Below are 12,483 nucleotides of genomic sequence, written 5' to 3' on the forward strand. Positions count from 1 at the left end.
TCATGAAAAGAGACGGGTATATGGGCATTTTCCAGGTATTCCAGCAAGTAGACTCTGGTTGCTCCATCAACCTTGCCTGCTTCGATGGGCTTATGCTGTTGGAGGCTGTGGCTCTGTGGCCGGTATTTGGGGTATGATAAAGCGGGACTTGAAGGGTTAACAGCTATATATGAGCTGTCTGCTTGAACTGGAGCTCTCCACGGAGTATCTGAAGAAGAAGAAAAAGCGGGAGAGATGGCCTCAGGGACAGATACTTATACCTCGAGCTGCCGGGTGAATATCTGGCTAGTTAGTTAATGCGAAGGAGTGACAGCCCCTGAGCCGTCACTACCAGACAGCGGCTTGCAGTGACTCGCCTCTTCACTCGGCCAGCAGCCAGCCAGCAGTTAGGTAGCTAGCTAGCTAGTTACCTGTTAGTTAGCACCTGGTCAGTCCGACTCTGGGTGCTGGTGCTGGATTTGAATACGGCGACGCTGACTGGCTGCTCCAGGGATGACAAGACGGACCAAAAACTGTGAAACGGCGCAAGGAATGATGCAATAATGCTTGCGATGCTGCTTGTCCGGTCCTCCTCCTCCTCTCAAGCTTGCCAACACCAGGAAACAGCGGGCATACAGGCCAATTAGACCGAGATAACGCTGCGATGGCCTCTGCAACTGGCATTCCGGAAGAGCGGGCGTCCGCCCTGCCAGGCGGCGTCGAGAACGAGCCGCTGCTCGGGGAGCCGGGCACAGTGACCCAGCGCGAGGACCAGAGCATCTTCACCAACCTGATTACCGGTAGGTCTGCGGGCAGCGGTGGACGGGGATCGACGGCCGGTGGTGGATGGGACGCTGACTCTGCGCTTCTAGGGACTGCGAGCCTGGCGCAGGTTGGGATTCTGATCGTAAGTCGCATCGCCATCTAGTTACATCCGGCTGGCCGTGTGTTTGTATAACTACGAGAAGACTGACAACAGACTGACCAGAATGTCGCCCTCGTCTGGTCCGGGATCTTCACTCACGACCTCATCTTCTTCTCGCCGCACCCGGTAAGCTGGCCGTCGCCATCCATTATATTATATTTCAGCCTATATACGGAGTACTGACTGCGATGACAGCTCCTCAACTCCGTCGGAATCCTGCTCACCGTGCAGGCAATCCTCGTCGTACAGCCAACCAGGACCCCCCAGCAGAAGCAAACCGGTGCTCTCACGCACTTTGGGTTCCTCGCCGTCGCAAACCTGGCCTTCATCTCGGCCCTCATCATCATCGAGATCAACAAGCAGAGCCATCCGGAAACCCGTTTCTCCTCTGTCCATGGAGTCCTCGGCCTGATAACCTACATCATCATCTTCCTGCAGTCGGCCGTCGGTGTTGCGCAGTACTTCTTCCCAGAGACCATCTTTGGCAGCGTTGAGAACGGAAAGAAGATATACAAATGGCACCGTGTGAGCGGATACGTGCTCTTTGTCCTGGAATTGGCAGTAGTTATAGCTGCTACCAAGACGGATTATAACGTCAAGACCCTGCATATTGGATTCTGGCCGGTCATCATTTCAGCGTTTCTCACCTTTGCCGGTGTCGTGGCGAGAGTCAAGAGGTACAAGCTGCCGGCTTTCTTACGAGGATCGACTTCTGCACCAAGCATATAAGCAGCTCGCTCTACTCGTCTCTCTGCTGTCCTCTCTGCCGTCCTTTCTGGTATATCCTCTCGGTATTACTCTATGATTGATGCTCTTCTCCTGTTCGTCCAGCCATCCGTTTCGGTGTTTGTGTATACCTCCTATTCTTACTGTCTATTTCAACACATAGCTCTTCTCTCGTTAGCTTTTATTAGCACCCGAGAGACAATAAATGAATACTTTACTTATGCATATATATAATATTAATATCGGTTACCTTGTGCGAATGGAAGTAATTTTTGCTTGTAGATATCATCCAGTGTTATCCTCCTACTTCTCAAACTTACTAGGCGCATTTCCAACTTCAAAGTTCGAAAAAACATCCAACTTTCCAGCACCAAAGAAACTTCGAATGACAGGAATTGTCACCGCAGCCGATCCCGATGAGGCCCTCCTCGCTATACATATGCCTCAATTGCAGGTTATCGCTTAGGCCTCCCACGCGGAATGTCGCCTTCCCTCGTCGCGTTATCAGTACAGCGTCGTCTCGACCGCCAACAGCTCCGAAACCAGTCCCAAACGTCCGCCACATCCGCGAAAATGCAGAATTATACTCGAAGAACTGCTTCGATCGCAATTATAAGCCGGTCGCAGACTACCCGCCGAGAATACAGTCTCTAGCCAAAGAAGCCTCGGATTTGCAGCATGCCTTGAAGCATCCTCGAGCTCGAATAAAGCAGGTTGAAAAAGAGATAGGCAAGCTCGCTACTGTTGCTGTGCGCCAGCAGCTAGAGCCGGAACAAAATGGAGCCCTGGATGCGCTTCGACAAGAAGCAAAGGAGCTCAAGGATGCCTCGCAGCAGATGATGGATCGGAGAGAAGAGTGTATGGAGGAAATACAGCAGTTGGCATTGTCGCTACCAAATCTTACGTCGAAGGACACCCCAATTGGAGACATTCCTCGCATCGTCACATACATCAATTTCGACCCCGAATCCCCTCCCTTGTATGCATCGCCGACTTCATCGGCGGCTGCTATCCCACGATCCCACGTCTCAATTGGTACTGAGCTGGGACTACTGGATTTCACCAGCTCAGCAACATCAACTGGCTGGGGATGGTACTTCCTCACCAACGAAGGCTGTCTCCTCGAACATGCTCTTGTCCAGTACGCCCTAACCACAGCTCGTAAGAAGGGCTGGAAACCGGTCTCTCCGCCGAGTGTTGTATACTCTCATATTGCGGAAGCTTGCGGCTTCCAGCCCCGAGATGCGAACAACGAGCAGCAAATTTGGTCTATTCAGCAGACAGAGAGAGACAAGGCTGCACATAAACCACAGCGCAGCCTGACAGGAACTGCCGAGATACCACTTGCTGCTATGTACGCGGGCCAGGAAATTCGGGCTGAACAGCTTCCCCTAAAGTTCGTGGGAGCAAGTAGATGCTATAGAGCTGAGGCTGGTGCAAGAGGTGTCGATACCAAGGGACTATACCGTGTGCACGAATTTACTAAGGTCGAGTTATTTGGCTGGGCAGACAACATTGAGCAGGACGGTACGGGTGCGAATACCAATGGAATAACGTCGACCTCTCTCTTTGAAGAAATGCTTTCTATCCAAACAGATATTCTCTCTTCTCTCAATCTGCCATGCCGAGTATTAGAAATGTCGTCTTCAGACCTTGGCGCGAGTGCAATTCGAAAAAGAGATATTGAAGTCCTATTCCCGTCCAGAATACCAAACAAATCAGACAGCTCATCTGTGCTGGACCCTGATTACAGCGGTTGGGGCGAAGTCACTTCGACTTCCATATGTACGGACTACCAGAGCAGACGGTTAGGAACAAGGGTGCGTGACAGTTCAGGGGTGTCAAGGTTCCCGCATACCGTCAACGGAACCGCTATGGCTGTCCCGAGAGTACTGGCAGCAATACTAGAGCACGGATGGGATGAAGCCCTAGGTGGCGTCGTTGTCCCTGAGGTGCTGAGGCCATGGATGGGTGGACTAGAAGTTATCCAGAGAAATAAATAAATCTAGAATAGCGAATCTCCTGTAACATATTTGTACGATAATGGCAACTAGAGCATTACTATACCACCATTTGACTAACGCATGAGAAATAAGTCAGCTACAAGTAAGTATAGGTAAGTGCCCATCCATTTATCACCTTGCATGTGATTTCTAGTCCATCGTTAATTGAGTTGCGTGGCTAGAAAGGGATAGTTCCACGCAGTCAATAATAGTAGAGGTATTTTAAATAGTACCTACTTAGATATATGGATAAATACTTTACACACCTTACCCTTTCCCTTAAGGGCACATTCTTCCTTTTTCTTTAGCCCACAGCCTGGCTTATCTCTTTATGCTGGCTCTCTCTTAAGTCTGCCCCTAGTTAGTCTAAGCGCGGCTGCTTGCCGCTAAGTTTGAGCCAATTGCCGCCAAGGTTTTTCCATAGGCGCGTTGTCAACGACGACCAACTTCTTTCTGTCATACCGACAGTCTCAAGCCACCCAAATTTGGTAAAGACCTCGATGCCTGTGCTTTTACACTCAGATTTACACATGGGGAATATCTTTACCACAGAGGAAGGTAAGGATACCATAAACATCACCAGTATTATTGACTGGCATTCAATTTCGATTGCACCGAAATTTTTACAAGCGCGATGGCCGGTATTCCTTGAACCTTTAGACGGTTACACCCCTGGCTTGATAGAAAAACCTGAGCCGCTATCTGGGCTTGAAGACATGGATGCTGCGGATAGAGCAGTGGCCAAAGTCACTTATGAGCAGAACTACCTCGCGAAGGCCTATGAGGTGTGTACAGGTGCCTTCAATACCCATTTGCATACTGCGTTACTGGTCCCATCGGCACTGAAGGAAATATATATACGCTGCGGAGAGACATCTGTTGATGGGATTTTCCCCCTTCGCTCCTGCTTAGCTGAGTTATATAAATACTGGTCGGATCTAAGATTTATGGAGCCTTGCCCCATACATTTTACTGAAGTTGAGCTTTCACAGTACGAGGAAGAACTTGCAAAATACGAGGAATGGAATGATCTTAAAGTTCTGGTTAAAAGAGCGTTAGACACTGATTCAGAGGGCTGGGTATCTCCTGCATTTGACTGGAATGAAAAGAAAACGCAACATGAAGAGCTATACCAGATGTTCGCGAAAAAAATGCTGGCCGAAAATAAAACCATCGATGAAATCAAGCAAATATGGCCCTTCCCAATTAGCTCATAGGGAGCTGCAATCAGATAAACCGACAAGGTACAAACACGCTTGAAATTAGTCCTTAACCACCTGGAACCATGAATGATTTAAAGCTTCTTGAGCAGTGAGCCTCTTTTTGGGATCAATGTCTGTTAAACCGGCAATTAAATCTTTGAAGACCGGGTCCACACCCTTCCACAACGCAAATGGTTCACGAGGAGTAGTCTCGTCGAATCCATTCCAAAGTACATTTATAACAGTGCACCAAGGACCTTCATCACCAATGTGCTTTAAGAATGCGGCGATAGAGTCATCGTTCCCGAAATATGAGAGCTGACGCTGGAGAACAATCGCTTGAACGTCCACACCTTCAGGAAGTTCCTTTGCATCTACAGCTAAGATAACATGCTTTAAGACTGCACAGATGCACTTTTTTATGTCTATTAGCGACCTTACTTATACCAACGACTTTAGATAGATAGGGATAATGAAATTACTCACCACAATTCCAAAGGAGAATATGTCGGAGGGCTTATTCACACGGGCCTCTACATGGGCTTCTGGGCTGCGCCACATCCAGTTTCCTACAGCCTTCCCGAGGATATCACAATTAGGGGGTATAATTGCGCTATCCTCGATATCAGCCAGTTGTACCCGCTTGATGGTTAGTTCCCCATTCTCTTCTTTCCAGTCAATCAGGATGTTGTTCGCCTTGATGTCTATAGCACTAATATGAGTAATGGGTTCCAAGACGGAACATAGCAAATATAAATTATCAAGACCTCTACCTGTATGGACGATATTGTGATCATGTAGCCCTTTGAGTCCACATAAAGCATCTCTAAGGATTCGTTTTGTGACCATGATAGGTATATCTTTTTTCGCCATATTGAGAAGATGGTCGGTAAGGTATTCGTAGACGAATATTGACTGGTCTGGCACAGTATCATGCAACAAGCGGAGACAAGGAGAGCTAGAGATGCGACGGTAGATATCGTGGTAGTAATCGAAATCGTGGACATGTTTTATTATGAACTTCTCCGTTCCATTGCTAAGATTACCAGTACCTAGTTAAACATATTGAGAGATGCCCACGGTAGAGGGATGACAAACTTTGCCAGGTAAATGCGAATATCTAGGGTTTTCTTTTCCTGCAGAAGCCGTTCAATAACGTATCGACTGCCAAATTTGCCGACAATTCTAGTTCCTACGGATGCCATTTCTGCTGTTTTGTGCTCAGGGACATCTGTCAAGGTTTTTTGCGTATCCGTATGAATGGGTACCGAGTAGGTAGTAGGGCATGTAAGTTTTCGAGCAAAGAGTACTGGATGCAAGGTGTGTCCAATATGCCTTATGATAGAAAGACGTAATAAAACTGGGGGAAATGCAGCTCTAGACATCGTAGCAGCCTGACTCCAAAGATGGCTTGCGGATAGCTTAACCAACTTCCATAACTAGAGATAACTGACGGGACCTGCAGGGCTGGCACTGGAGCCCGTGGCATAATTGACACATCCTTAATCTTATCTACTACCAGCCTCCTTAGTTTATTCACATTGGTATATTTGATCCGGGATGTTCCTTCTCGTGTGATCAGAGTAGTTCTCCCTCCATAGCCGAGATTCAAACAAGTCCAGAACGTTAGCATCTTGAAGTTCCTTAATCCTCTAGTAGAGCTGGTATTGCGTTGGAGGCTAGGACTGGTTGAAGGTACTCAGGGCTAGCTCGACAAGCTGATGAACCTGTCGTAGGGAAGTTCATCTGGCCACACGGCTCACCAGCGAGTTCTAGGTTGAAAGAGCTGGGATCCCAATCACCCTCTTGTGGTGTTTTTCTGTTTTAGGAGGATACGTTGACATATATTTATTGCATCAAAAAGCACCCCGTCATTTTAGCTGTCCTGCTGAGGTGTTGTCAGCATAGCTTGCGATCTATTGACCCATCCCGTAGATGATGGAATGACGGGACCTACCTACTGGCCAGGTAGTTACTATGGCAGACTATTTGTAGGCTCAAAACTCATTTTCATGAGCTGGAGTCGTTGGGGCTGGAGCTTGAGTTCCCGTGGCTGGAGCTGGGGGTTCTCCCCCCATTTTTATATCTTGTGCTCTATTCCTTATAACTATAAATTAGCCTAGATCTTATAGTCGTTTATAACTTGAATTATTTACCTCCTTCCCATAGTGAATTCACAAGATGTGCCGTCTTGCCTCTCCACTGAGAATTTTGTGCCGTGACATTGTCTATAATAAAATAGTAAGTATTAACTCTTTATATAATAGTGACCTTTCCTCACTTGTATGTATGTTTAGAAATTTTGTAAAGGGCTAACAGGATGACCGAAATTGTTCCCATCCAATTGAGTACTTCTGGGACTGGTATCATCTTGACAGTAGCCGTAGTAGTAAGCTAGAGCAATCGTTGTTCCATGGCCGAGGCCCCAGTTAGTCAACTTAGTTAACAAGTTGTGATGAGCATCCGGCTCTTCGACTTTTCGCCAGCATCTAACTACCTCGTCTATCGATACTGTTAGTTGACGAAGCACGGCTAACTGAATGGATGGTTATGACCAGGCCCAAGGTTATCTTCGAACCGGCGTGCTATCAGTCAACCGGCTAACTAGTAGTTATGTTACCCCAGCGTGGATGACCCTGTCGCCAACTCTTGGAGATATCCCGTCTTTCGAACTCCGAATGCAGCCTCTATGCGCGATGCCAGGCAGCTTGATATTACCTCGCATGGTGCCCAGCAGCACTGCCGGGATAGCATCTGTCTATCATTGGGCGAAGCGGCTTCTCTGGCACTTGCAACTCGGAGTCGGAGCAACCATCAGAGAGCCCCCAGGATGTTATATAGCCAGTTGGGCGGTGCCTCGTTGACCAAGGAGTCTCTGGAATACCGACCTTCACTGCCATTTCACGGTCACTCTTCCTGTCGAACCTGTGCTAGTGAATAACTTTGGCCAGCCAGGCTCTCCTTCTCATTCACCATGCCGGCCAACGAGATTGATCAAGGGGCCATGGGATCTGGCTTCAAGAGCTACAGACGCATCTTCCGCTATGCTGACCGAAAGGCCTGGTTCCTTTACTCTATATCCTTCCTTGCCGCTATTATAGGTGGTTCAGCGCTTCCATTAATGGACCTGGTCTTTGGCAAGTTTGTAACGACCTTCAACAACTTTGCTAACGGCTCCATCAGCTCTGAAAGCTATATACAGGAGGTGTCAAAATACTCGTAGGTTCATCAACAACAGCCCAATTGCAACACGGATATCAAAGTGGCCTAACAGGAGTTACAGTCTTTACCTGGTTTATCTATTTCTCGCCAAGTTCTTTCTGGTCTACATCCACACTCTTGCCGCCTCAGTAGCGGCCATTCGGGCTACCAAGGCGTTGCGATTGGAGTTTATGCAAAGCCTCCTACGCCAGGATGCCAGCTATTTCGATTCAAACAAAGACGGGTCGCCATCCGTCAAGGTTACTATGAATGGTAATATCATAACTAACGGCATTTCAGAGAAGCTATCAGTGTTTATTCAAAGCTGCGCCACTTTTGTAGCAGCTTTTGCCGTTGCGTTTGGAGTGCAGTGGAAGCTGACGCTTATCACCATCTGCATTGTTCCAGCTATCCTTATTATCACTGGGGTTTGCATGAGCATCGATGTCAAGAGTGAGGATAAGCTGATGGCTATCCTTTCGCGCTCTAGTCTAGTCGCAGAGGAAACCTTTCTCGTCTATATCAACTGTTCATGCCTTCTGGTTACAGCCATTGATGGCACAGCGCTACGAAGAGTTTCTTGCTGAATTGGAAAGTGTGGGCAGAAAGAAATCACCGAATTATGGTGCTTTATTTTCTACTGAATTCTTCTGCGTTTATTCGGGCTATGGTCTTGCTTTCTGGCAGGGCATCAATATGTTTGCTCGTGGTGATATCCAAGAGTCTGGCGACGTCGTAACGTATGGTTAATCTCCATAAAATGTTCTATGGCCTTTTTTTTTGCTAATCCTCTCCACAGTGTGATATTCGCTGTCGTTGTTGCGGCCACATCTCTGACCCATATTGCCCCCCAAATCATCACAATCACCAAAGCCGCTGCCGCTGCCGAAGAACTATTTCGCATTATCGATAAGGAGTCGGCTATTGACTCTTTCTCAACCTCAGGATTGGCACCCGAGGAATGTGTTGGGGAGCTCAAGCTGGAAGGCCTGGAGTTTGCCTACCCATCTCGCCCGGATACCAAAGTCCTTAACGGCGTGGACTTGAATGTGCCTGCTGGTAAGACTCCGGCTCTGGTTGGTGCTAGTGGCTCGGGGAAGAGCACAATAATCGGGCTGTTGGAACGTTGGTACGACCATACCGCCGGTAGCATCCTTCTTGATGGCATTAAGATACAAGAACTCAATATTGCATGGCTACGTACCCAAATTCGTCTTGTACAGCAGGAACCAGTTCTCTTCAGCGGCACAATCTTCGATAACGTCGCCTTTGGCCTTGTGGGGACGCAGCATGAAGACGCCCCTTATGAACAGAAACTTGCATTGGTGAAAGAAGCCTGCAAAGAGGCTTATGCGGACGTCTTCATTGATCACTTGCCTAAGCAATATGATACACAAGTTGGCGAGCGAGCACGCATGCTATCCGGTGGTCAAAAACAACGTATAGCAATTGCGCGCAGCATAATTTCACACCCCTCAGTTCTACTGCTAGATGAAGCGACGAGTGCCCTTGATCCTAAGGCTGAGAGGATAGTTCAAAGCGCCCTAGATAACATTTCTATTGACCGAACTACCATTATCATCGCGCATAAGCTCTCTACGGTACAGAAGGCAGACAATATCGCCGTCATGTCTGCTGGCAAAATCATTGAACAAGGAACTCACCATGGACTCATGGCCAACGATGGTGTCTATGCAAGGCTTGTCCGTACACAGGTTCTAGAACAAAAAAGCCGTGGGATGACAGAGAATGATCTGGCTACTGACATAGTTGAGCAGGGTGACTGGGACGAAGGGAAATATAACCTAGATGAAAAGGAAACTAGGAAGGAGAGGGGTGATGAGAAGCAAATCACATATCTTACAACACAGCATGCAAGGAGCATAGCTTCTGACACCTTGGAACCAAATTTCAACGCACAAGCAAAGGAAACCATGGGATACAACCTAATCCAGTGCCTATGGCTTCTGATAAAGGAGCAGCGGAATCTTTGGGGCTCATACTCGATCTTTGCATTTGCCTGTATTCTTGGGGGTGAGTGTTTCTTCCACACGGTAATAATGTAACCATCATATTCTGATCAGTTGCAGGTGCTACTTTTCCAACTCAAGCTGTCATTCTTGCACGGACGCTTGAAGTTTTTCAGCTCCGCGGCAGCGAAGCCGTTCGCCGTGGGAACTTCTGGGCACTGATGTTCTTCGCTGTAGCCCTTGCTAATTTCCTTATTTACTTCTTTGTGGGATGGGTAGCCAATATCATCATTCAGGTGAGTTTCCTTTTTCTATACTCCAAAGTTGGTGCACTGGGATTAACTACTGAAAACAACCTTAACCTTACAGGAAGTTAGCCGGAGGTATAGGAGAGAACTCTTCAGAAACACCCTTAAGCAAGATATCTCTTTCTTCAATCTGGAGCATAATGCTACTGGCTCAATCTGTGCTAGGTTATTGATTCATGCGTCAAATTTGAATGAGCTCTTAGGTATCAATTCGGGCTTAATTCTCATCAACGTCGTCACAATTATCTCTGTTTCTATCTTGGGCATTGCTTATGGATGGAAACTTGGCCTCGTGTGTGTCTTTGCTGCTCTACCATTACTGCTATTAAGCGGCTACTTCCGTATCCATCTTGAGAGCAAGCTGGAGGAAGATACTTCTACACGCTTCGCCAGCAGCGCTGCAATTGCAACGGAAGCAGTCTTAGCTATAAGGACAGTATCATCCCTTACTCTGGAGAAGAGGATTCTTCAAAAATACCAAGAAAGATTCGACGTCGTTGCGCATCAGTCTGTAAAAGCCCTGACTTTTACAATGTTTTGGTACGCCTTGACCCAATCTATTACCTTCCTAGCCATGGCCTTGGGCTTCTGGTATGGCGGGAAACTGGTATCTACACACGAGTATAGCAACGAGCAATTCTTTGTCGTCTTCACTGCGGTTGTGGTTGGCGGTGAGAATGCAGCAGCTCTTTTCCAATACACCACTGGCATCACGAAAGCAACGAGCTCTACCAACTACATCTTTTGGCTACGCCAGCGAGTCCCTGCCATGGATAACGACTTTTCGAATGAACCCCTCGCGAATGGCTCCTTCGAGAATAATGAAACTATTGCTATTGAATGTCAAACTGTCAGCTTTGCCTACCCTTCTCGTGGGGGATCAAAAAATGTCATTTCTGACATCAATATCAGAATTCCTCCAGGAAAATTTGTTGCGTTTGTTGGCCCATCAGGCTGTGGAAAGTCAACCATGATCAATCTCCTCTGCCGCTTCTATGATCCAACCACCGGCTTCATTACCTTTAATAACCAAGCAATCCATGAAACCGACCTTCATGACCATCGCCGGCGTCTAGCCCTTGTTCAGCAAGAACCTGTACTATTTCAGGGCAGTATCAGGGAGAATATTGCCATGGGCTTGATTGATTCCAGTGAGGCAACAGAAGCACAGATAGAGCAAGCCTGTAAAGATGCAAATATCTACGAATTTGTCTTGTCTTTACCTGACGGGCTGGGGAGTGAAGTCGGTCTTCGTGGCTCTAAACTCTCTGGTGGCCAATGCCAGCGTATTGCTATTGCCCGAGCTCTTGTTCGAGACCCCAAAGTTCTGCTTCTTGATGAAGCAACAAGTGCGTTGGATACAGAAAGTGAAAAGATGGTCCAGGACGCTATAAACGAGGCAGCCAAGGGGGGTAAAAGGAGTATAGTTGCAGTGGCCCACAGGTTGAGTACTATTCAAAGCGCTGATACCATCTATGTCTTTCAGGCAGGGAGAATTGCCGAGGCTGGTACTCATATCGAACTGCTGGGCAAAAAGGGTGATTATTATGAGATGTGCCAGGGACAGGCATTGGATACGGCTCTAGGCTGAGGGGGACTCAGGGGGCAGTGGAAGAGAGGTTTCATACCTGCAGTACAATTCTACGAGTTCATGCATGAAGTCTGAAAGTGCATTTCTAACATCGCTTGCTTAGTTATTCTAGTGTCGACCACATCCCGCAGCGATATGAGCGGATGAGATGAAATCTGTCAGCCTAATATCTTGCTTCCGGTGATAATTACATTACAACAACCCGGGAGTCCAGAGTAAAGCTGGGCGCCTCTCGATCCTTGCGCATCATAATTGGCAATGTTGGCATTGCTCCGCCTGCAGCAAACATGATTGATAGCGGCACAAAATGTCACGATGTCAAGAGGGGCAGAACGCCCTGTGAGCCAACATGTTATTGCAAAAATGGCCAGATTTACATCTAGGCGTACATGATAACAATAAAGAAAAGATGCGCTTTTTGGACGCATGGAGCAAGGGGACAGGGCAGGGGGTGTTGACTTGGGCCTGGGTATTAACAGCGCAGCAGGGAACTTGTGGACTGTATTGGCAGGGTTATTATCCCCCCCTGCCTGCGAGCTTCGAATGCCGGAAGAGCCGCTTCGTCTTTCAGCCTCCCT

At 47.7% G+C, this 12,483-nt stretch overlaps 5 protein-coding genes across 5 annotated transcripts; 4 read left to right on the plus strand and 1 right to left on the minus strand.

Moving 5' to 3' along the window:
* Positions 1 to 643: 643 nt before the first annotated feature.
* ARB_07758 (cytochrome b561, putative) lies at positions 644 to 1,633 on the plus strand (the record flags this gene model as incomplete). Its single annotated transcript, XM_003013992.1, has 3 exons — positions 644 to 886; positions 959 to 1,030; positions 1,100 to 1,633. The coding sequence occupies 3 exons, from the start codon at positions 644 to 646 to the stop codon at positions 1,631 to 1,633; spliced, it is 849 nt and encodes a 282-aa protein (XP_003014038.1).
* A 202-nt stretch (positions 1,634 to 1,835) lies between these two features.
* ARB_07759 (uncharacterized protein) lies at positions 1,836 to 3,633 on the plus strand (the record flags this gene model as incomplete). Its single annotated transcript, XM_003013993.1, has 2 exons — positions 1,836 to 2,084; positions 2,278 to 3,633. The coding sequence occupies 2 exons, from the start codon at positions 1,836 to 1,838 to the stop codon at positions 3,631 to 3,633; spliced, it is 1,605 nt and encodes a 534-aa protein (XP_003014039.1).
* Positions 3,634 to 4,163: 530 nt separating this feature from the next.
* ARB_07760 (uncharacterized protein) lies at positions 4,164 to 4,850 on the plus strand (the record flags this gene model as incomplete). Its single annotated transcript, XM_003013994.1, has 1 exon — positions 4,164 to 4,850. The coding sequence occupies one exon, from the start codon at positions 4,164 to 4,166 to the stop codon at positions 4,848 to 4,850; it is 687 nt and encodes a 228-aa protein (XP_003014040.1).
* Positions 4,851 to 5,276: 426 nt separating this feature from the next.
* Positions 5,277 to 6,220, minus strand: ARB_07761 (uncharacterized protein; the record flags this gene model as incomplete). The annotated part of the gene is made up of 2 exons (XM_003013995.1): positions 5,277 to 5,871; positions 5,934 to 6,220. The coding sequence occupies 2 exons, from the start codon at positions 6,218 to 6,220 to the stop codon at positions 5,277 to 5,279; spliced, it is 882 nt and encodes a 293-aa protein (XP_003014041.1).
* Positions 6,221 to 7,809: 1,589 nt separating this feature from the next.
* On the plus strand, positions 7,810 to 11,905 carry ARB_07762 (ABC multidrug transporter, putative; the record flags this gene model as incomplete). Its single annotated transcript, XM_003013996.1, has 6 exons — positions 7,810 to 8,054; positions 8,119 to 8,464; positions 8,532 to 8,776; positions 8,836 to 10,070; positions 10,121 to 10,302; positions 10,376 to 11,905. 6 exons carry the CDS (start codon positions 7,810 to 7,812, stop codon positions 11,903 to 11,905), a joined length of 3,783 nt encoding a protein of 1,260 aa, XP_003014042.1.
* Between the last annotated feature and the right edge of the window lie 578 nt (positions 11,906 to 12,483).

The sequence above is a fragment of the Trichophyton benhamiae genome, assembly GCF_000151125.1.
Source record: "Trichophyton benhamiae CBS 112371 chromosome Unknown Abenha-G-c-312d04.f1, whole genome shotgun sequence".
In the NCBI taxonomy this organism is placed as follows: domain Eukaryota; kingdom Fungi; phylum Ascomycota; class Eurotiomycetes; order Onygenales; family Arthrodermataceae; genus Trichophyton; species Trichophyton benhamiae.